This window comes from Sinohyriopsis cumingii, chromosome 6 (assembly GCF_028554795.1).
Source record: "Sinohyriopsis cumingii isolate HCF-2022 chromosome 6, ASM2855479v2, whole genome shotgun sequence".
In the NCBI taxonomy this organism is placed as follows: Eukaryota; Metazoa; Mollusca; class Bivalvia; order Unionida; family Unionidae; genus Sinohyriopsis; species Sinohyriopsis cumingii.
This window is the reverse complement of record NC_142966.1, coordinates 108,308,288-108,332,480: the sequence shown is the minus strand read 5'-3', so window position 1 is coordinate 108,332,480 and position 24,193 is coordinate 108,308,288. Positions and strand designations below refer to the sequence as shown.

The 24,193-nt window shown below is 34.4% G+C and overlaps 1 protein-coding gene across 2 annotated transcripts in view; it reads left to right on the top strand.

The window, feature by feature from the left end:
• Positions 1 to 24,193, top strand: part of LOC149797682 (WD repeat-containing protein 19-like) — a 68,265-nt gene that overhangs the window by 6,918 nt on the left and 37,154 nt on the right. Inside the window, exons 4-11 of one of the 2 annotated variants that reach the window (XM_089962596.1) lie at positions 204 to 284; positions 4,169 to 4,183; positions 13,079 to 13,145; positions 14,306 to 14,478; positions 15,850 to 15,887; positions 17,818 to 17,915; positions 19,446 to 19,507; positions 21,387 to 21,497. In XM_089962596.1, the coding sequence (XP_089818722.1) occupies positions 204 to 284; positions 4,169 to 4,183; positions 13,079 to 13,145; positions 14,306 to 14,478; positions 15,850 to 15,887; positions 17,818 to 17,915; positions 19,446 to 19,507; positions 21,387 to 21,497 (645 nt within the window). The remainder of the gene's footprint in view (positions 1 to 203; positions 285 to 4,168; positions 4,184 to 13,078; positions 13,146 to 14,305; positions 14,479 to 15,849; positions 15,888 to 17,817; positions 17,916 to 19,445; positions 19,508 to 21,386; positions 21,498 to 24,193) is intronic. The other variant, XM_089962597.1, reaches the window with a different exon arrangement.

The window sequence follows — 24,193 nt, the reverse complement described above, 5'->3', positions numbered from 1 at the left end:
CTTTCAAAAACATTACATTACTGGCTATTAGGTCATTATGGTTAATGCAAGACAAGTGATGTCAGTATTTAGTTGTCTTCTACAGCAGTTGACACAAAACAAAATCCATCAGTGGTAGTAAAGAAACAAAATAAATTTCATATTTATGACAAAAATTTGAAATGAATTTAAAAGTGGTATTTTCACTTTCTTTGTTCTTTCAGGTGAATGACTTGATGGTCGAAATTCCCAATTTTTCCACCACTGTCAGAGGAGTGCTTTGGGAAATGTGGGCACTTGACAGGGTAAGACTTAAAGTTTTGTCTAGCTGGTACAGTGCAAGACATAGTCATCTTAGGTTTATTCATAGTTCTTGTCTAGCCAGCACAGTGCAGGAGATAGTCATCCTAGGTTTATACATAGTTCTTGTCTAGCCAGCACAGTGCAAGAGATAGTCATCATAGGTTTATACATAGTTCTTGTCTAGCCAGCACAGTGCAAGAGATAGTCACCCTAGGTTTGTACATAGTTCTTGTCTAGCCAGCACAGTGCAAGAGATAGTCATCCTAGATTTATACATAGTTCTTGTCTAGCCAGCACAGTGCAAGAGATAGTCATCATAGGTTTATACATAGTTCTTGTCTAGCCAGCACAGTGCAAGAGATAGTCACCCTAGGTTTGTACATAGTTCTTGTCTAGCCAGCACAGTGCAAGAGATAGTCATCCTAGATTTATACATAGTTCTTGTCTAGCCAGCACAGTGCAAGAGATAGTCATCATAGGTTTATTCATAATTCTTGTCTAGCCTGCTTAGTGCAATGCAACTTATACCATATCCATTGTCTAGCCAACACAGTGCAAGACATAGGCATCCTTATTCCAGTTTTTTGTCTAAATTGCATCATGTAGGACAATTTATACCATAACGTCTATCTAGCTGGCATGGAGCTAGACATAGGCATCCTTGCACCATAATTAAAGACATCCTATACCATAGCTTTTTTCTAGCTGGTACAATGCAAGACAAGGGCATCGTTTTATCACAACTTTTATCTAACCTGCACAATGCAAGACACCTTGTACCATAACTTTTGTCTAGCTGGCTCTGTGTAAGATATAGACATCTTTATACCATTGCTATTGTCTAGCTGGAACAAGAGAAGGCTGAGATATCCTTAAACCATAACTTTTGTCTGTTTGGCGCTGTGTAAGACCAAGGCATAATTTTATTATGACTGTATCTAGCTGACACTTATACCATAACTTTTGTCTAGTCAGCACAGTGCAAGACATATTCATCATTATGACTATTGTCTAGCTGGCTCATTGGAAGGCAGAGGCATCCTTATACCGTAACTCGTTCTAGGTTGCACTGTTAAGACATAGGTATCCTTATACAATAATGTTGTCTAGCCAGCACTGTGCAAGAAAAATGGCATTTTTATACCATAATTCTTTGCTTTGCCTGGGCAGTGCAAACATTCGTATATTATAACTTTTGTCTAGCTGACACAGTGTGAGATTTAGACATCCTTGTACAACAACTATTGTCTAACCTGTAGAGTGCAAAATGTCTTACATCATAACTATTGGCTTGCTGACAGTGCAAGACATAGGCGTCTTTATACTGTATTTTGTTTCAACTGCAGAATGTAAGACAGGGGTGGGCAAACTATGGCCTGCAGGCCAAAGCGGCCCACCAAGGGCTTTCATGCGGTCCGTCAAGGGTTTTCATGCGGCCTAGGAACAAGTCATCATTCGCACTGACTCTGTTTATGTTACTCTATTTATCAAATAAATGTGCTTCTTTTGATGTTTAAGTTTAAGTTTTCAAATATTAACAACATATTAACAACTGAAAATTAATTAGATGTTATTTAGAAAAACCTTTTGTTTTTGCCATTTCAAATATTAATTATTTTACTTAATGAACTATGCGGCCTGTGACAAGATGTAAATTTGTGTATGCGGCACTTGCACTGGAAAGTTTGCCCACCTCTGGTGTAAGACATAGGCATCATAACACCATTGGACTGAGATCAGCTGTCTGTCCTATTATGCTCTTTTGACTCCTAAAAAAATTAGAAGTATGGCCCCTGATTTACCTGCACATTATGTTATATTGATTTGATAAGAAAATTAATAGAATGGTCCCAGATATGCCTGCACATTGTGCTATATTGAATTGGTAAAAGAGAATGACTAGAATGGACCCAGATTTGCCTGCACATTGTGCTCTATTGAATTGATAAGAGAATGACTAGAATGGACCCAGATTTACCTGCACATTTTGCTATATTGAATTGATAAGAGAATGACTAGAATGGACCCAGATTTACCTGCACATTTTGCTATATTGAATTGGTAAGAGAATGACCAGAATGGACCCTGATTTACGTGCACATTATGTTCTGTTGATTTGAAAAGAAAATTAATAGAATGGACCCAGATTTACCTGCACATTGTGCTATATTGAATTGGTAAGAGAATGACAAGAATGGAACCAGATTGATTGGACATTATGCTGTATTGAATTGATAAAAGAATGACTAGAATGGACCCAGATTTGCCTGTACATTGTGCTCTGTTGATTTGATAAAGAATTAACAGAGGAGACCCTGATTTGGCTGTACATTGTTCTACACTGACATGGTAAAAGAATAAACAGAATGGCCATTGTTTTTACAGCAGATTATGCTGTGTTGACATAGTAAGTATAGTAACTGAATGACACATTGAATGTACAGAATGGTCCTAGATGTGCCAACAAATTATGCTCTGTTGACATGATAAAAAGAATAAATAGAGTGAGCCCTGATTTGTCAGCAAATTATGATTTATTGATTTGTTTTGTGGAATGAACAGAATGATCCCTGATTTCCCATGCACATTATGCTGTCTTGACTTGATACGTAGAATAAACAGAATGGCTTGTGATTTTCCTGCCATTCTTTGTCTTATCCGATGTTTTATAAAATTTCTCAGAATATTTCATCCTATGTTGTTCAGCATTTTTCACATTCATAATATTTCTGACAATAATGTTTTTTTTTTGTTAGAGGTAGATATAATACACAGGATGAGAAATAAGACTTCCTTTTAGAGTGGTACACCATGGCATGTTTTTATTCTTAACAAAATGAGTTGAGGAATTCCTTAATTTCCAGGAAATCCTCAGGTTGTCCTCAGAGATACACAAGATTAATAACAGAAAAATGCAAGATATTATGACTGCATTTTATTCATACATTCTTAAAATTTAGTAAAAAATGAATAATTCCAAACCATGCATTAACAACAGATATTGAAAGATCTCAATCTGATTAGAAAGTTTGAGATGGTTAGTAAATCTGGGATGTGATGATTGACCAAGGCAGCATTATACAAGAATAAAGATCTCAGGTGAAATTTTACTTCACAGTCTAATTTCATTTACCCAATATCCAACTTATAATTTTCAATAATTACTTTAATATAATACCACAAATGGGAACAATTTCTAGAATGATTCCTGCCATGGAACTGATTATCTGGCAGTCTTTTATTGCATCCTTTTAGTGGCAGTGATTTGTGTTAAGTAGTGGAGTATTGTGCTATCTAATCTTTAAAAATCAGATATTGTTAGGACAATGCATTCTAAGAGCATGAAGATGTACAGATAGGTGTTATTGTGTTAAAATATTTAGATGGGATAAAATAGCGCCTAAACAAGAAGTAACTCCTTGATCTTTAATACCAAAAATGTGCATTTTGCAAGAAATTGGCTGAACATTTTTTAACAGATAATATTGACAGTTTGGCTGAAAGTTGCTGTCACACTTTGGATGACTACCATCAATAAGTCAAGTCAGATAGCAACCGTCATAGACCCTGATCTACAACCTCATAATGCAATGGCAGATCTATGTCTATATTGTTTGTTCTACTGATTACTCCTTAAACACTGCATAGACCCAGATGTGTCAGCTCATTGTATAATGGCAGGTCAGTTTGCAATTGAACAATCTTATAAGAGTACATGTGGTACTCATGTTAGTATAGACAGTTTTTACATATTAGGTAATAGTCCATGGAAAAAAAAAACAAGAAATGAAATTTTCTTCATAATCAAGGCTGCTTCTTGAAAGGACCTGCTATATATTCCCATAGCCATTGTGATTGTTATTATATAATCATTTCTGTCTTTAAGGGTGTCACAAAGCAGGTGAGTGATCTCTATACATTTTTGATGCCTCTGTGATGTATGATAAATGTTCTGCATAACCATGTATCATGCTTTAAAAAGCATTGACACAGATATACATTGTGCCAGCAGAGTCTATCTTGTTTGATTTGAGTTACATGTAAAACAAACATATTTAGACCCTAATTTGCCAGTGCAACTTACAGTGTAATATCTGGGAATGTGCAGGTCACATTGAAGCATGCATTATACATTGGAATATTTGGTATGAGTAGGTTGTTTTGCATTTTAAATGAAGTGTATGTCTGTGCTGGAGGTAGAATAGGGATTGTATAAAGATGTGCTGTGTGTTCAAGTTTATTCTAGTATAGATATCTACCCATTTATATTTGTACCCTTCAAAGTTACATACATAATTTGCTTGTGTACAGAAGGCAAATGTCTAATACAGCGAGATGTCACTACTTTTCATCCACCAATGAACTCTGACCTAATTATTTGAACTATCTTTGTATCCATGTAACTGTGTATCCTCTGAGCTATATACCTATCCACATACCTACCTATATATATATATATATATATATATATATATATATATATATATATATATATATATATATATATATATATATATATATATATATATAAAGAAAACAAATATGTCAAATAACAGTCCTTTTAAGTGCAATGGATCCAGCAAGGGATCTCTCACCTCTGTCTGCGTGGGTTCGAGTCTCGGATTCAGCCAATGTGGGTATGTGAGAAAGCTTGCCAGTAGCTTCTCGTGGGTCGGTGGTTCTTTCCGGGGTTTTCCCGGGTTCTTCCTCCACCAATTATACTGGCCGCCATGTATAGCCTATCGTGTGCTGAAAAATGGCGTTAAACCCTACTACAACAACAACAAAAATCCAGCAAGGGATCACATGTGTTAGGGATTGATTAATATAAATGCAATAAACTGACAATGGACAGTGCAAAACTAGTTTCTAGTTTGAATTTTCGTGACTATTGTCAGACTTTTATTCCTGTAGAAATAATCATATAAAATTTTGTAACCTCAATAATTTTTCTGCTTTTTGTTTGTCTTTTTGCTCTTTTGTGTTTGCCTTTGAAAAGACTCATTTAGAGTCAGAAGTGCTCAGGCTAGTTAGAAACTAATTTTGCACTGTTTGTTGTCAGTTTATATATATATATATATATATATATATATATATATATATATATATATATATATATATATTCTATCAATATAATAGTGTATTTGTTTATAAAAACCTCCTGGGGATAAAGACCACTGTGGTGTGTGGGCAGATTATTCACAGATTACTTATGTCATGGTGATGATTAGTTGTGTGCATTCATTGAAATGTATTCTCCATTATTGTTTAATGGCAAACATCACTACTTAAAGAAGCAATACCTATAAACTTATGAAATCACAAAATTGTACGTCCTAGATTTCCATCCATTGTCGCAGCCGGACACAGTTATCAGCATGGTTCTATTCCCACTCATGACAGCCAACCATTCATCTGTAAGGGACCTTTATGGACCCACAGACTGAAGCTAAATTATCAGGGTTCCTTGAACCCATAAAAGCCTGGGGGAGATGGCACCATTCCCTTCCCCAGGAACAACTAGCAGGCTGTGGTGCAGTCAGAAAAAAGTGGCACATGCACAATTGTGCACATGCCACTATAATTAAACTCAACAATTACAATGGCAAATGTGTTCTTAGGTCATGGATTTGGGCTTGATATAGGGGCTAAGACAGTTGAATAGCTGATAATTAAGTCAAACTTAAAATTTATTTATAAGTGATTAATTCATTCATTCACACATTCATTCAGTTATCTGTGTAATGCATTTGTTCATTCATCAGTATTTTATATTTTGTTCTCTGAATTAATAAAAGCCTGAAATTTTTGCTCAACATACAGGTTTTTTTTAGTGAATCTAGAGCCTGCATCTATTCATGTATGTGGCTTCATTGTTGTTGGAGTGTGTACACAATATATTACTTGTTGCTGTCTTGTTAATTCCTCTCAAGATAATCTCAGTTTTTGAAGACCTCATTTAAAAGTTTACTGCTGACTTGTTGGACACTTAATTTCAGATTGTCCTAGCTGTAGTTGATTGTCACATAACTAATTAATCTGACATTTACAAAGTTGATAACTAACCACGTATTAAATTGGCTTCCTTCAACAGGGTTTCTCTTTTGTAGGAAATAGTATGTTTTGAGGCAGCAAGGGTATTATTTCCATCTAAATATATGGGGATTTTCCCCACAATACAATAAACTTAAGTGCATAAGCTGCCATGTGCTTTTAGCAAGAGGCTGAATTTAATATTATTTTCTGAGCAATTTAAGGATTTTTTTATTACATATTAACCATTTAACTGTGCTTGCTTGATCTGGCGTTTGATACAGCCATTCAGTCCATATTACATTATCACACACTCATAATTTTTTTTATCTGCATGTAGATATTTCTTGATGCAGTTAATGAAATTTTTAAAATACTGGTTTGTTTGGAATTTCGTTCATACAGTAAAGCTAAAAATATTTACAAAATTTAAAAAGAGGGTATATAATAAATGCGAAACTACATTCATGTTGTGTACTGATTTGGGGAAAAGAACTCATTTGATATGGCTTGTGAACCCATCTCAGCCTAATGGCCTTGACATATCACAATTCCTTTTCAAACTCTTTCTTTTTGCTGACTACGAATACAGTGTTGTGTATTTATTACATTATTAACCAATCAAATGTGAAAGGATAGCCACATGTTTGTCATAATTTGTGTTTAAAATCCATATCAGTCTACTTAGCATGTGTGACAGTACATTGATCCCTCAGATGTGTCCTACAAATACAATTTACTTCTGATACATCAATGCTGTGAAATTTATCATTGATTTCTGATTTACATTTATTTACCATAATTTTCAATAACCGTTAATTTTCACTCAATGCCTTCATTAATAAAGAACAGTCATTTTGTAAGTAAAATATTACATTTTGCACAAATCACACTGACACAAATCGTTTTGTATTTATGGCCATATACAGGTGTAGACAGCATGTATTTGGTTTTTAAATTAACACAGAATTTTTATCATCAGGTTTACTGTGAATTTAAGTTCATTCGCACATGTTTTTGTTGTTTTTCATAACTATGACATTGTCATTTCTAATTAAATTTTTTGATGAGGGAAGCGGATAATATTATCTGTTCACTGGATCTTTAAGTTTATCATGTGCAGCAACCACAGAATCCACAAAAATTAGTATCCTGTGCATGCAAGTGAATTCAGAGTATATCATGTTCTAACTCATTGAAAGTGACATGTAAATTCAAATTATGTCATGTTCTAACTGATTGAAAGTGGCATGTGAATTTGAAGTATTTCATGTTTTAACTCACTGAAAGTGGCACATGAATCCACAGTATTTCTTGTTCCATCTCATTGAAAGTGGCATGTGAATTCACAGTATTTCATATTTTAACTCACTGAATGTGGCATGTGAATCCACACTATTTCTTGTTACGTCTCATTGAAAGTGGCATGTGAATTTGCAGTATTTCCTGTTTTATGTCAGTGAAAGTGGCATGTGAATTTGCATTATTTCTTGTTCTGATGCATTGAAAGTGGAATATGATTTCATCATATTTCAAATTATAGTTCAGTGAAAGTGGAGTGTAAATTTGCAGTATTCCAAGCTCAATCTTGAAAGTGGCATGTGAATTTGCAATATTTTGTGTTCTGTCTCTGTGAAAGTGGCATGTGAATTTGCAGTATTCCAAGTTCTAACTCATTGAAAGTGGCATGTGAATTTGCAGTATTTCATGTTCTAACTCATTGAAAGTGGCATGTGAATTTGCAGTATTCCAAGTTCTAACTCATTGAAAGTGGCATGTGAATTTGCAGTATTCCAAGTTCTAACTCATTGAAAGTGGCATGTGAATTTGCAGTATTTCATGTTCTAACTCATTGAAAGTGGCATGTGAATTTGCAGTATTCCAAGTTCTAACTCATTGAAAGTGGCATGTGAATTTGCAGTATTCCAAGTTCTAACTCATTGAAAGTGGCATGTGAATTTGCAGTATTTCAAGTTCTAGCTCAGGGCTATTCCAGAAGTGAAGGCAAATGAGGGTCAGAAGGCACTACAATTAAACTATGTCCGGTTTTGTTTTTATTAATTTCTAAAATATGCAAATGATGTGCATAACAGAGTAACATAATCAAGAAAAAAAACTAGCATGTTGGACCTTGTCCAACTTTGACACTTCCCACCCTATTTTAGGTATTTGGACTTCTTGTTGATGTGTGGGGTCAGAACGCATTGGCTATTGAAACATTGGAATTTGCCAACCCAGCAATGTGTTGGCATATAGTAATCACTTACTATTAGGGCTAGAAAACTTAAATGACCATTTATTGAAACTTACCTGCATCAGATCAGTTGGAAGATTATTTATTTTCTCGGAGACTGCTCTGGTGGCCTAATGATTAGGGCATACTCCTCGGATGCAGGAAGTCACAGGTTGGAACCATGGCCAAGTCATACCAAAGACTAATAAAAATGGTACTAGCAGCTGTATTGCTTGGTGCTCAGCATTAAGAGGTTAGTGCTAGTACTGGTTGGCCTGCTTGCAGGATAATGTGATAGGAAGGGAAGTCATGCTACATGTCTGTGGCATGATGCCCCAGTGCTAGACATCATGATAAACTGCCACACTGCAGACATCATAGCAATATGACTGAAAAATTATTGAAGCTACGTTAAAAATCCAAATCACATACACAATTATTTTCACAGAAATTGTGAGTATAGCACTCATTATGAGTTTTATCCACTGACAGATGATATGAAACTCCTGTGTTGATGAAATTTGACTTGGTACTTGTCATTTGCATTTCTACTCATGTGACTACACAATATTCACAACTGGTTCAAGACAGCAGAGGTCCAATAGGCATGTGATACCAATAGAAAATCTTTCCAATATTTCAAAGACCAAGATGCAAAAACTTAGGCATTTAAAAATCCATGGTAATGTCAATAATTTATGTCAAATATGGAGTATTTTTTTGACACTCATTACATATTTCTCTGTCTACTAGATTTGATAATTACAGAAGTGTTGTCAGGATTGTTATCAATGAATTGCCTTCCACCTGCCATATTTGAGCAAACCCTGGTCACTAAGACACTTTGGATGAATTTCCTCCAAATGCTATATATGTACAGTAGCATGCAATCATCAAATTAATAAGATTTTATTAATTTCCAAATAGCAGGACTAGTAAGGACACCTATATATGTATATTATTAGACCCATACATTTTGTGTCATAGTTTATTGGCAGGGGAATAATTTCAGACATTGATGGAAGGTACAGGAGGCATGCCTGATACCAGGAGAATGTGTCTTCCACTCAGAAAGTTCACATGTAATATTATGACCAGGCCTGGATTTCACCAACAAAAGTTGTCTGAAATCCATTGACCTGATTGGCTGAACTTTGAATTGACCATCCAGATTTCTAGAGCCTAAACATGGCTGTTGACCGTTAATAATGAGATTGGTGTCTGTTCAAACTAACAAATGGTTTGAGTTGTATGCATGCATTTTGCATGCTTATTTGTTGAGGGATGAATATCTGAAATTCCTTTTGGCAGTTTTCTCAAATGTACATGTTGGCACAAAATAATTGTGCACTACCCTGGCTGAAAAGTAATTAAACTGTACAAATGTATATGATAATGTTAGATAATGTTCAGGTAGTATAATTTTGGAACTGATTGCAAAACTATGCTTATATTATTATCGCTGGTCATTAATTTAGACAAAACCAAAATGATGATGATAACCACTTGATTAAAACATAACAGAATTAAAGATATATTTTCCACATCCATTTTAATGTTACACAAGCTAAACTTTTAGGAGTTCCAAATGATAACAATATGTTATGGTCAGCAATGATACCAAAACGATTGCTAAGAATATCTGTTCACTATAAAAAATAGAATCAAAGAATTTCTAATCTTACGCCACAGGATAATGTTTTATAAAGTTATATTCAGCCTCATCTGGACTACTGCAACATTGTATCATGTAATACTGTACTTCTAAAACAGATTTGTTAAAAGTGGAAAGACTTCAAAAACAAGCCATCAGAATTATCCATGACAACAGAGTTGATAATGTCACAGCTTTTAAGGTGGTGAGTCCGATTCATAATCCAAGACTTGCAGATTTGATTCTCATCCAGACTAGCCTAGGTTTAAGCCTCAGTGTATCCTTGGCACTTAGGTCCCATTTCCTGATCATGATAAATCTAATATTGTGTTAAAAGTGGTGTTAAAACCAGCAGACAATCCAACTCCACCCTAAGGAATAAATGCACATGAATTTGACAGTTACTTTGGTAATCAAGCCTTCATAGATACTAGTGTCCCAGTGACAGGTCAAACCACTTGATCATGCTGTCATAATGACAGCTCAAGCCACCAGACTATGCCACCATAATGACAGGTCAAACCACTAAACCATATTACAATGACAGTTCAAGTCACTAGACCATGTTATTACAATGACAGTTCAAGCCATCATTAGACCATGTTATGACAATGACAGGTCAAGTCACTAGACCATGTTACAACAGTGATCTCACTTGGATTTAAGACAACAGGTGGACACTGCCTAGATACATGAGCATTGAAACAAAATAAATTGCTTTATAATTCTTTTCTTTAAATGGTTAAAATAAAGCAAAATCCAAACTGCATTAACATACATACTAGATTAAGTTCAAATCATCAAGATATATGTCATGCCTTAGACCATGTATCAAACAGCTAGTGACCATGATTAACTCAGAATCAATTTGATTATAGAGCACAGTGGCAGAGTTTTATAATTGCCATTTTAATCCAGAAAATGTCTTGAAAGGTTATTGATTGCACCATAATAACACAATATTTTTGCTTTTGGTAGAAGTGATATATGGGCATTTTTGTGCTAAATGCTTTACAGAATTGAATTGTTTTGCATACTTTGACAATTAAAACATACCTTGCATTTTTATCTGGTTCATTTACATAAAACATTTGACTTTGCTGCTTAACTAGTGCAATGCAGTCTGCTGAAAAGGGTGTTGATATGGGGCTGCCCATCTTTGCTGATGCACTTCATTCCACATCAACCCTTGACATATGTTACTAGACCAAACAGCATATTCCACTCTGCTTTTTTATTGGATCAAGTTATAATAAATTTAACCAATTAGATTGCAGGTTAAAGTTACCGCAGAAGCAGCTTCTGCCAATTATGACACATGTGAATTTTCTCCATTTTAAACCTTTGATATACATTACAGGTTGGAATTTCAAATGTTGATTATATTTCCTGAACAATTTTTAAACTTGTAACATATATCACTATATTGTTACAGGTTCGACATATATATTCTGGTCATATTAATCCCACTTTCTTCTATTCAGCTATCAGTATTTATAGTTATATGATTAAATGAATCTAGTACTGGCCATTCAGTCAAATGTGTTCATCGGACAGGTTGGTTAAACTGGAAAAGTTTAATGGGAACCATTTCAGTCAACAAGAAGAAAAAACAACAGTATATACATCTTTTCAGTAAGTGAGGAATAAGGCACAAGCAATGTCTACTTGGGTTTTTTGGGGTATCATGGGATGTTTGAAATATGCCTAATTTCAGTTGGTAGATAAACTGTATACAGCCTGGTATAACTTGAACACATTGATACTTTATTATGTAATATGCCAGAATATCATTGTCTGTATTGATTGCTGAAAATGAAAAGTGTATTGAAAAATTCAGGCAATTATCTGCTGGCATACAAATATAACAGCAGATTTGGGACTACACTTAATGGTATTATAATTGGGACTACAATTAATGATTTTATGATTGGGACTATAATTAATGGTACTGTGTTATGATTGGGACTATGCTTAATGGCATTATGATTGGGACTACACTTAATGGTATTATGATTGGGACTAAACTTAATGGTATAAGGATTAAGTCAAGTAATGGAAGACTTTTTGAATAAATTTTTACAAAGTATTTTTAATCTACTCCTACTACTACTACTACCATTGCTTGAATTTTTGTTTCTGATCACGATTATGTGAAATGTCGTTCTTATTGTTCTTGAATAGTGAATACTCAGAATACTACAAAATCAAAATATAAATGTTTATAATTTGCTAATTTATCTGCTTCTTATTTAGCTCTTTTTATGAATTTAGTAAACTCTGAATTGGATCATTTCTTTCTAGCTCTTTTTGGAAAGGTAAGATTTAGGATTAGACATAAATTTTTGGGTCATCGATTCAAGGTTAACAAATATTTTCCTTTCATAGGTATTAGGGATGGATGGGTAGGGAAATTTTGCTTGCTTCTGGGTCAGTTTTTACTGGGTAATGTGAACCTGGCCAGGTCTGGTTGGCAGTCAGGGCTGGACACCTGTGCATCCCTTATGTTTGTGTGTATGTATGTATGTATGTATGTATGTATGTATGTATGTATGTATGTATGTATGTATGTATATATATATGCACACACACACATATATAAGAAATGGATGGGTAGGGAAATTTTGCTGGGTTTGGGTACTTGCCAACAAACTACCTGGCATGGCTGGGTATTGTTATGCAGTGCAAAACCTGGCTAGGGCCAGACCAGTATCTGTCTATCCCTAATAGGTATGCATAATCTGTTTTCAGGGCACTAGTTACCTAATACAGTTGAAACAATTTAAATTTCTTGCATTTAGTGTCCAGAAAGGATTCAGTTTAATTCATTAGGATCATGCTGTCCATCTTCATTTGATTTTGTTGTCTTATTTCAGGGAGTCTTCATTGCCTATGATGAAGAAAAAATCACAACTTACGTCTACTCCAAAGAGTCTGTGAAAGGTATGTTGGTACTGTGTTTTTTATGTAAGCATGTGTCCATTTGTGCAGGCCATAATCGGCTGTTACATAATACGTTAACAGATCAGGCACTCTGTTGACCTGGATATCATACAACTGTGATTGACTAATAGATTGAACATCTGTTATGAGACAATCAGATATGACCTTCCAGAAGTAATGTCATTATCAATCAATCAGATATGACCTTTCAGAAGTAATTTAATTTGTGATTAGTTGAAATTTGTGATTAGTTGAAACAGAATCTCTATCACAGACCAGTTTGTATACCATACATTCTTCTAGGGTTGCAAGGGGAGATCATGGACACTGATCTGCTGACATACAGTTGTCCCCCTCTTGCACTGACTGCTTCAGCAGTTGCCACATCCTCTATATGGCCAGTTTTCTTGGCACTGATGAGTTCATGTACAAAAGTACTCCTTGTGGGCACCCCCCTCCCCACTAATTTGGCATGTGGTTAGCATTTTATGCATAAAATGTCAAATTAATTGCTTATGAGCAGCCGTATTTTATCTGTGTCCAGAACTGATATTTAATTCATACGTTAAGTTCAGTAATTCAATTATCTCTGTTGATACCTGTTCCTGATGTCTGGTTTTCATTTCTTAGTTATACTTAATACCTACAGATAAGTTAATGGCACCAAACCATTTCCTGGTAATTACACGGAAACGGAATAGCCAGTCTAGTATATAATTTTTTCTCCTCATTTTTTTTTCTTTGTTCTTCTTCCCAATCACCCTCATCATCACAGCCATCATTATAGTCACTGCACTCATCATTATATCATTGGCATTATCATTGCAATCATGATCATGATCATCATTTAAGTCTGAATAGTAATTTATATTGAAATCTGGTCAATTGAACCTTGATTAACCCTGTTTTGATAGATGACAAAAGTGGCTGTATTAAACAGACAGCTTCTTGCTTGTGGTATATCTCTGCTTTCCAAAACATAAAAACAAAAAAAATCCCTGATTGGAGAATCTAGAGAAATTGGCCTTTTTCTAACCATTTAATTGCTAGATTACGGTGATAGCTAAAGTCATTTTGTGTGACATGATGTTACTACATTAGTAAATGTGTATTTCATTTGGACAAGGAAATTATTGAAAAATGGACACTGCTACTTTCAGGCCCTCATGTTGTGATGGCTGGCACAACCAAGCTTCCTTATGGTCAGATTCCTGTCATGCTTCATAATGGGGAGGTAACTCTACAGACCCAGAGTGGACGTCTTGCCAGCATTCCACTGGAGACACATGCTTATCTCTTCGTTGAAAGTATTGATAAATTAACCCCACTGGAGGTGAGGCTTGAAGATAAGGCTGAAAGAAAATTTTGTATTAGAATAATTGAGTATATGGTTTAATATTTTTTGTATCTAATCAACAGTTCATTAGTTCAGTATGATTGATTGTACCATCTACTTTTGTCTGTTAATTATTTTTGGAATAAAAAAAATCCCTCCTAATATGCAGTACAACCTTAAAGTTAGGTATTATTATTTACATCGTAGCAAATAGATTTTTCTGTCATTATTAAAGTCCTTAAATGAGTTTTCTGTCATTATTAAGACCTTTAAATGCACTAAAGTTAGTTTTCTATTATTATTATTATTAAGACCCTTCAAGATATTAAATTGAGTTTTGTATCATTATTAAGGTCTTTAAATGAGTTTTGTATCATTATTAAAGTCCTTAAATGAGTTTGGTATCGTTATTAAGGTCCTTAAATGAGTTTGGTATCATTATTAAGGTCCTTAAATGAGTTTGGTATCGTTGCTGAGGTCCTTAAATGAGTTTGGTATCATTATTAAGGTCCATCAGATGAGTTTTGTATCATTATTAAAGTCCTTGAATGAGTTTAGTATCATTATTAAGGTCCTTAAATGAGTTTGGTATCATTATTAAGGTCCTTAAATGAGTTTGGTATCATTATTAAGGTCCTTAAATGAGTTTGGTATCGTTGCTAAGGTCCTTAAATGAGTTTGGTATCATTATTAAGGTCCATTAAGTTCCAAAAATGATGGAATGTGCATCAGTTATTAGTTGGTGATATAAAACCAATGAATCAAAATACTCACTAGGTTGCAATTTGGGGCATCAAGATGTATTATGCGTTTTCTCTTTATGGGTGGCGTTTCCAAATACTTTCCAAGTAGAAATAAGACAAATTTTTTTTAAAAGTATGTTTTGTGATGACAAAACCTGATAAACACTTATATTGGTATAATTCTGTAATAGTGGAGTTTCAGCTACAATGGAACTTACTTCAGATGAATCTTAGATAATGTGAAAGCATATAGAAATAAATAGACAAGTACAGTTAATCTTATTCTTGATGCAGTTCCGAATATTTATATTGCAAAGATTTAATATTTACTTTTCGAAGACTTCAACCACAAAATAAATTGCACAACTGATTCCAAATTTTTCTGACAGGTTTTTATGATTCTAAAATTATTTCATATAAATTAACCATTAATCTCTTGCCATTATGAATGATTTTGGCCCATAATACTTGTTTATTGAAACCATATATTCATTATAATTAAATGTTTAACTTGTGTAGGTACCTCTGCGTTGCCCGGAGAGGGTTTTTCATTATAATTTTATTTTAATAGTGACAGAGGTGAGGTGTGACTTGTTTCTAAATTATTTATTAAATTGCTTTGCAGATGAAGAACCATTTCAATCAGGCCTGTACTCTGAAGAGGTAAGTTAACTGTTTGACATGAACAAGGCCTGTACTCTGAAGAGGTAAGTTAACTGTTTGACATGAACAAGGCATGTACTCTGAAGAGGTAAGTTAACTGTTTGACATGAACAAGGCATGTACTCTGAAGAGGTAAGTTAACTGTTTGACATGAACAAGGCATGTACTCTGAAGAGGTAAGTTACACTGTTTGATATGAACAAGGCCTGTACTCTGAAGAGGTAAGTTACACTGTTTGACATGAACATGGCCTGTACTCTGAAGAGGTAAGTTACAATGTTTGACATGAACAAGGCCTGTACTCTGAAGAGATAAGTTAACTGTTTGACATGAACAAAGCTTGTACTCTGAAGAGGTAAGTTACACTGTTTGACATGAACAAGGCCTGTACTCTGAATAGGTAAGTTAACTGTTTGACATGAACAAGGCCTGTACTCTGAAGAGGTAAGTTAACTGTTTGACATGAACAAGGCCTGTACTCTGAAGAGGTAAGTTAACTGTTTGCATTAACAAGGCCTGTACTCTGAAGAGGTAAGTTAACTGTTTGACATGAACAAGGCCTGTACTCTGAAGAGGTAAGTTAACTGTTTGACATGAACAAGGCCTGTACTCTGAAGAGGTAAGTTAACTGTTTGCATTAACAAGGCCTGTACTCTGAAGAGGTAAGTTAACTGTTTGACATGAACAAGGCCTGTACTCTGAAGAGGTAAGTTAACTGTTTGACATGAACGAGGCCTGTACTCTGAAGAGGTAAGTTAACTGTTTGACATGAACAAGGCTTGTACTCTGAAGAGGCAGGTTAACACTGTTTGATATGAACCAGTCAAGTGATTAACATCCACTGAGTTTTTCCCACATGCTGACTGTATTGTCTTTATTGTGATGCTGTCTTAGCTACAGTGAAATTTGTTTATAAGGGACAGAAGAGGAACCAAAAAGTTTGTCTTTGTAAACAGGTGTCCTTTGTATAAATGTTGAGGATGATGGTGCAGATAAGAACAGGGACTCACAAAACCTGCTATAATGAGCAGGTGTTCTAAGTATTTTATTTTGTGCAGTTTTTATTCTGCATTGTATGGATAACATATGAAATTATGTGCCACATTGGTTTTGTGATCTCTGTATCAGATATAGACTAAATGCCTACAGTGACCACCTGCTTCAGATGGACCAGCTGTGTATGAATTCCAAGTTCCATAGGTTCCCTAAATCAGTATGTATTTACCTTATCTAAAGTCCACTGCTTATAAAAACCACTTATAAATAAGTCCTGAGTGGTAATCATTCACAGGCTTCACTGCAGCTGGTGTAAAAAATTAGGAGTAAATGTTTTTCTGGGTCAGCGGTCCATAGTGGCTGAGTGGTCTAGTTTGCTTTCCTTTACAGAATGCTTTAACTCACCGCTGCCTGGGTTTTAGTCTTGGCTCATTCAGAATGGGTATGTGAGAAAGTTTGCCAGCAGCTTCCAGTGGGTCAGTGGTTCTTCCTCCACCAGATATATTAGTTGCCATGCATATGTGCTGAAAATAGCATAAAAACCCACAAAACCACAATCTGGTTTATAATATTCAGGTGGTAACCTAACAAGGGGAGTTATTAGTATGCTGTTTCATTATGAATCTATGCCCATTTTGTATTTCTTATATGTCTTTATTCTATGACATTACACATACCTGAATCTTATATAGCAAGTTCATTCCATAAAAGATGGATATAGTCATTTCTTACAATGTAATTTTATATTGCTCACATTTTATGTACAGTCAGTAAATCTGGTTTGCTTATTTCAGTGTTTTACATGCTGAAGTGTGCAAAATGTAGAATTCTTTTTAATTCTTTCATAAATTTCAAAAGAAAATTATCACTTGTTTAAATCTTCTACAATAATAAGTCATTAACTTAGTTATCTAACAGCTGTTGTGTTTTCCAGATTCAAAGATGCCTGGATATTTTGTGTACAGCTGAATCAGAAAGAGGCATGGCAGGAGCTTGGATTTTCAGCACTGAGGTGTCTTGACATGGACTTTTGTAAGTTTTGTTTTCATACAAGGCATAGTCATATATATAATGTTATTTTTTAAAGTTACATCTTTTTATTTTGAACAGCTGCATACACAGTCATGAGACTTGACAGGTACATATATCTAGAGTAGACTGCTCTGGTGGCGTAGTGGTTAGAATGTCTGCCATGGAAGCTGAAGGTTGTGGGTTCAAACCTTGGCCAAGTCATACCAAAGACTTAAAAAAATGGTACTAACAGCTGCCTTGCTAGGCACTCAGCATTAAGAGGTTAGTGTTAGGACTGATTGGCCTGGTGTCAGGATAATGTGACTGGGTGGAACGTCATGCAACATGTCTGAGGCATGATGCCCAAGTGCTGGACATCACTATAAACTGCCACATTGCAGACATCATAGTGATATGACTGAAAAATTATTAAAGCTACATTATAAATCCTAATCACACACACATATCTAGAGAAGTATTACTTACTGCTAGCAGAGTAGGTCACAGACTTACATTTTATGTGCTAATGATTGCATTAGGTTTTTGCAGTTGGCCACAGTAACTTATTTTTCTGACACTGTTTTTGTTTTTTCGTCATGCACCACCAGAGCCAGCAATGCAAGTATTCTTTGGAATTCTTGGGTTATTTTCAGACTGTTTCTGTATATTGCATGTACTGAGTCAAATGCAAAATCAAGATGCAGGGATACCCACCCACCAGCATTTTCATCAAGGATTAACTCAAAACCAAAATCTTATGTGTCACTGCCATATATGATCTAAAACCTATTCAATTCAGATGATTCTTCCATCATGCTTACATTCATAAAAAAGGCATGTCAGAATTTTTTTTAAATGTTTACGTTTCAGTGTACCAGTTCAAAACATAACTGCTGTTATTTTAAATATAATATTATGTGATTTATTACAGTTATTATTTCAAATATAATATTATATGACTTAAGACAGCTGTCATTTGTCTTATTTATGACAGCTGTTATTTTGTATATAATATATGATATATGACAGCTTCTATTTTGTAATGTCTTATGACAGCTGTTATTTTGTACATAACATATGACTTATGACAGCTGTTATTTTGTATATAAAATTATATGACTTATGACAGCTGTTATTTTGCATATATGACTATGACAGCTGTTATTTTGCATATAATAGTATGTGTCCTATGACAGCTGTTATAATATGACTTATGACAGCTGTTAGTTTGTATATAATATTATGTGTCTTATGACAGGATAGAAATTCAGATATTAGTTGGACCCATAACTAGCTAAATTTCCCAAATTACAGAGGAATCAATTTAATAATATAGAATATGTTGATACATTTAAAAAAAACTCTAAATGCATACATGATTGCATGAGAGACAATCTTTAATCAGGTATTTATTTAATGATGCTTTAAGGTGCAGTTTAAATCACAGTCTTTATACTCAAAGTAACTAAGATGTGAGAAAAAATGATTCAGTATGATAGTATGACAACATGCATGCATATATAAATATTGACACTTCAAAATTCATTGCAGCAATCCGAGTTTTTAGACATATTGGAGATGTTGGGATGGTGAGCTCATTACAACAGATTCAGGTAAGAGCATTAACTATATTTCACATAATAATACATACATGACCTAGAAACATTTTGTTGGCATAAAACCAAGGTTGTTGCAGTAATTAACTTACCACGAATGTACATTTCTGATAATAGTTATATTCTAAAATTGAAAACTTGTGATTTGAATGCCATTATAGTGTTACTTTTCTTACAGTGTATACTAGTGAGTTGAAATATACAGTTTAACGTTTGGAATAGGTTGCTTCTTTTAAGAGACCACCTGTGTTAAATAAACCCACCAGATTCTATTTTATCTATGAGACTTTAAAGTAGCTGTTAAAAAACTCCTTTTGTAGGATCACCTGTCTTCAGAGACCTTGTTTTTGGAGGCAGTAGGTGATCTTTTTATGAGTTCTCTGAATTTTCTTCCCCAAATGCTTTTATAGCTTTTATGCCATGGATTTTTCATTTTGGTTGTTTTTTTTTTAGAGACATACTACAAACCTGAATACTTCTTATGATGTCTAGTTTGTTCTAATGAAAATGGTGCCAGTCTGGCATAAAATGTGGTCACCATGGTAGCTGTGGTGAAATCTTATTTTCACCAGAACTTCAGTGATGTCTAGTTAGTCCTAATGAAAATGATGCAAATCTCAGCTCCAGTATGGCCACCATGGTGGGCTTCATCAAAATCTTGTTATCACTGCTCCTTCTAGATATATGGCCAAATCTGCTTGGGGTTTTCACCCATAGGCTTCTCATGACGGCTAGTGGGTCCTAAATAAAAATGCTGGTGATCTAACATTCACAGGACTGACATAACAGCCATCTTGGAAATATTGGTAGCAGTATTCCTTCTAAATGGAAAGATATATTGACATGGGTTTGTACCAGAAGACTTATTATGATGGTTCGCTTGTCCTTAGTGAAAATGGTACTAAACTGAGACCCAATATGACTACCTTGGCAGCCATCTTGAAAATGTTCTAATCACTACTCCTAAATGGAAAGTCATATTATCATGAGGTTTTTACTAGAAGAGTTCTTATGGTGTCTAGTTGGTCCTAAACAGAAGTGATACTGATCTAACATCCAGTATGGGCGTAGTGGTACCATCTTGGAAATCTTTTCATTGCTACTACTACTGAAAAACTAGTCCTATTGTCATGGGTTTTTTGTTATCATGTATAATACTCAGCTGGTTCAGAATGTAAATATTGCTTATATTACAAGCTGATAAAGCTGCTTTGGTCACCATCTTGAGAGTCATTTTATTGCTATTCCTCCTAAATGGATGGTCACATTGACATAGCCTTTTCATCAAAACTCTTATAATGTTTAGTTGGTCTTAAATGAAAATCAAACTGATCTTACATCTACTATGGCCATCAGGTAGGCAATCTTGACAATATTTTTGCCTCTTAAGAATATCAGAGTTACTCATCGCTTGGCAGTAAAAAAGAAGAAATAGTCTTATATTGGATTTTTGGAAATTCTTTTCAGTCCTCAGAGCATTTTGCCCTTCATGGGATTCTTGTTTTGTCTAATGGGAGTTCTAAACCTGATAGTTTTTTTGGTATAAAATGATTACAGCAAATGTACCTTGTTGCAGTGGTACCAAAAATCTGCAATATATTTTTGTAATGCAGTTCCTATTGAATATATTGTTTGTTTTGCCTTTGATCTAATATAAATAATGATTATTAAATTAAAGAATTCAGTCTTAGATATTTTTATTGTAAATACACATACGTTAGATTATACTCAAGATTTGATAAAGTCATAAATTATTAAATTAAAATGCTGATTTTGTTCCTCTATCCTCTACTTTTGCATTGTAAAGGCTTTTGAAATAATAAATAGCAGCTAGGTCATGGCAGATATTTTAATGCCTGGTTGTATATTATTTCAGCACATGGAAGAGAGGAATCTGTTATCAGGTTACCTTGCCATGTTCCTTGGGGATTTCAACACGGCACAGGATTTTTTTCTGTCCTCTAGCAAGCCCCTAGCAGCTCTGGAGGTGAGGAAGGTTTAAATTTGTCCTACATATATTTATTTGGTTGTTTACATCATTGTTAATTGATTTATTTTTGCACTTAGTTTTTATGGTTTATGAAAAAAAATGACATCTTTAATAATTGAATTAAATTAATTTTTGTTTCTGGCTATTGTCCTGTGTCAGGTACATGACTCTTTTTCCAATCTTATTTTGACATGTCATGACATTATTGTCCTGTTTTGCAAAACAATAATGATGGATTCAGAATATAAACAGAGGGATTGCAGAGTTTGAAGGGATTTGCAGAACATAAAAACTTAAATTGTGTTAATGCCAGGCTAGAGTTAAAATGGAGGAGGAGGATAAGAATTTAATTTCTAGATGTGTAATATTTGAAAGTGGATATGTATATACAGACCTGTCCTTGTAACCAAAAGATAAACATTTCTATCAGCTGATAAAGAAGAAACACCTTAATACCAGGAGAGTTTGTCAGTATGGTTTGGGCATTAGGTTAAAATCACCGTAACTATAACAAGAGAGATTTACCATAAGGGAGGGGCATTAGAATACTTGATAATTATAGGTTACTGCTTTGTATGGGAAAATATGAACAAGGTTTTTGGATGAAAAAACTGCATGACCTTGGGATGGCAGTATATCCATCCAACAAAACGAGTTCATATTTTCCCATACAGATACAGTAACCTTTTTATTATATGCTCATTTCCTTACAACCAAAGGCTTAATTATATAAACAAAAATACACTACAAGAAACAAAATAACTGAATGTATGCTGTATTCCAAACTAAATACACAATTGCGATTATCAAAAAGACGCTATGGAATTTAATGTTTATTTCATTTTGAGTGCAGTAAAGAGGATGTAATTGCACTTGGAATATATTGAAATTAAAGTACAATTTCTAAATGTGTAATCAAGCTTGAGAACCTATGACATGGCTCATGTAATTTGGATTTGCAGAACTAAGAAAGTACATTTTGAGGAAATTCAGAATGTAAAACTATAAGTATATTTTTTGACATTCTTATTACCAGCTAAAGAAGACAGTATATGCCTTGTCAATTACGTTATTCGAATTTACCCAGCAATGTTATGAAATCTGGCGTCTATCGCCTGCCTAATCCAAAACACTTTATCAAAAAAGTTAACACGGAATGTAGCAAAGCAGCTGGTATGTGGCAGTCCACGAAACATCTGCTTTAGTTCATTCAGTAACACATTTAATCAACCAAAATGTAAAGCATCAACTATGTGAGTGTACGTGAATTGTTTACAAATCAAAAGTGCTGGCATCTGCATCCATTGTTTGTTCACAGTTGAAAGTAGTTTCTTTATGAGTGCAATATGAAGTGCAATCAAGTTCAGTATTGCAAAATACTGAACAATTCTGACAATGTAAAGTTAACAGAGTAAATGAGCATATAATAATTCCCCAAAATGACAATATGCATGAAAGCATTATATTTTCGAATGTATATATAATATTATGCCCAATATGCATGAAAGTGTTATATTTTGGAATGTAATATATGTAATATAATGCCAAATATACAAGAAAGTGTTATATTTTGGAATGTAGTGTATGTAATATTATGCCCAGTATGTAAGAAAGTGTTATATTTTGGAATGTAGCATATGTAATATTATGCCAGATATACTAGAAGTGTTTTATTTTGGAATGTAGTATATTTAATATTATGTCCAATATGCAAAAAAGTGTTATATTTTGAAAGACAAAGTGAGAACTGAGACAAGGAATCAGGGAAATTAAGTAACATATAAGACTAGATCAGGACAAACCAATAGTTTATCATTGCTGAGAAAATAATCACAGCGAGAATAGTATGAGGAGCTATATCAGATGAATATTAAAAACAAGGAATATTAAATACAAGGAAGACTATTCAGACAAGGTGGATGGATGGGTCCAATGTAAAACAATGAACCCACTTGGAATAAATATCATATAAAAAAGCATGCACAAATGAACTACAGTGGTACATCACCATGACATCATTATGGTCATGGTGCTGTGGACACACCATGATATCATTATGGTAATGGTACTGTGGACACACCATGATATCATTATGGTAATGGTACTGTGGACACACCATGATATAATTATGGTAATGGTGCTGTGGACACAGCATGATATAATTATGGTAATGGTACTGTGGACACACCATGATATAATTATGGTAATGGTGTTGTGGACATACCATGATATAATTATGGTAATGGTGCTGTGGACACAGCATGATATAATTATGGTAATGGTACTGTGGACACACCATGATATCATTATGGTAATGGTGCTGTGGACATACCATGACATCATTATGGTAATGGTACTGTGGACACACCATGACATCATTATGGTAATAGTGCTGTGGACACATCATGACATCATTATGGTAATGGTACTGTGGACACACCATGATATAATTATGGTAATGGTACTGTGGACACACCATGATATAATTATGGTAATGGTGCTGTGGACACAGCATGATATCATTATGGTAATGGTGCTGTGGACACACCATGATATCATTATGGTAATGGTGCTGTGGACATACCATGACATCATTATGGTAATGGTACTGTGGACACACCATGACATCATTATGGTAATAGTGCTGTGGACACATCATGACATCATTATGGTAATGATACTGTGGACACACC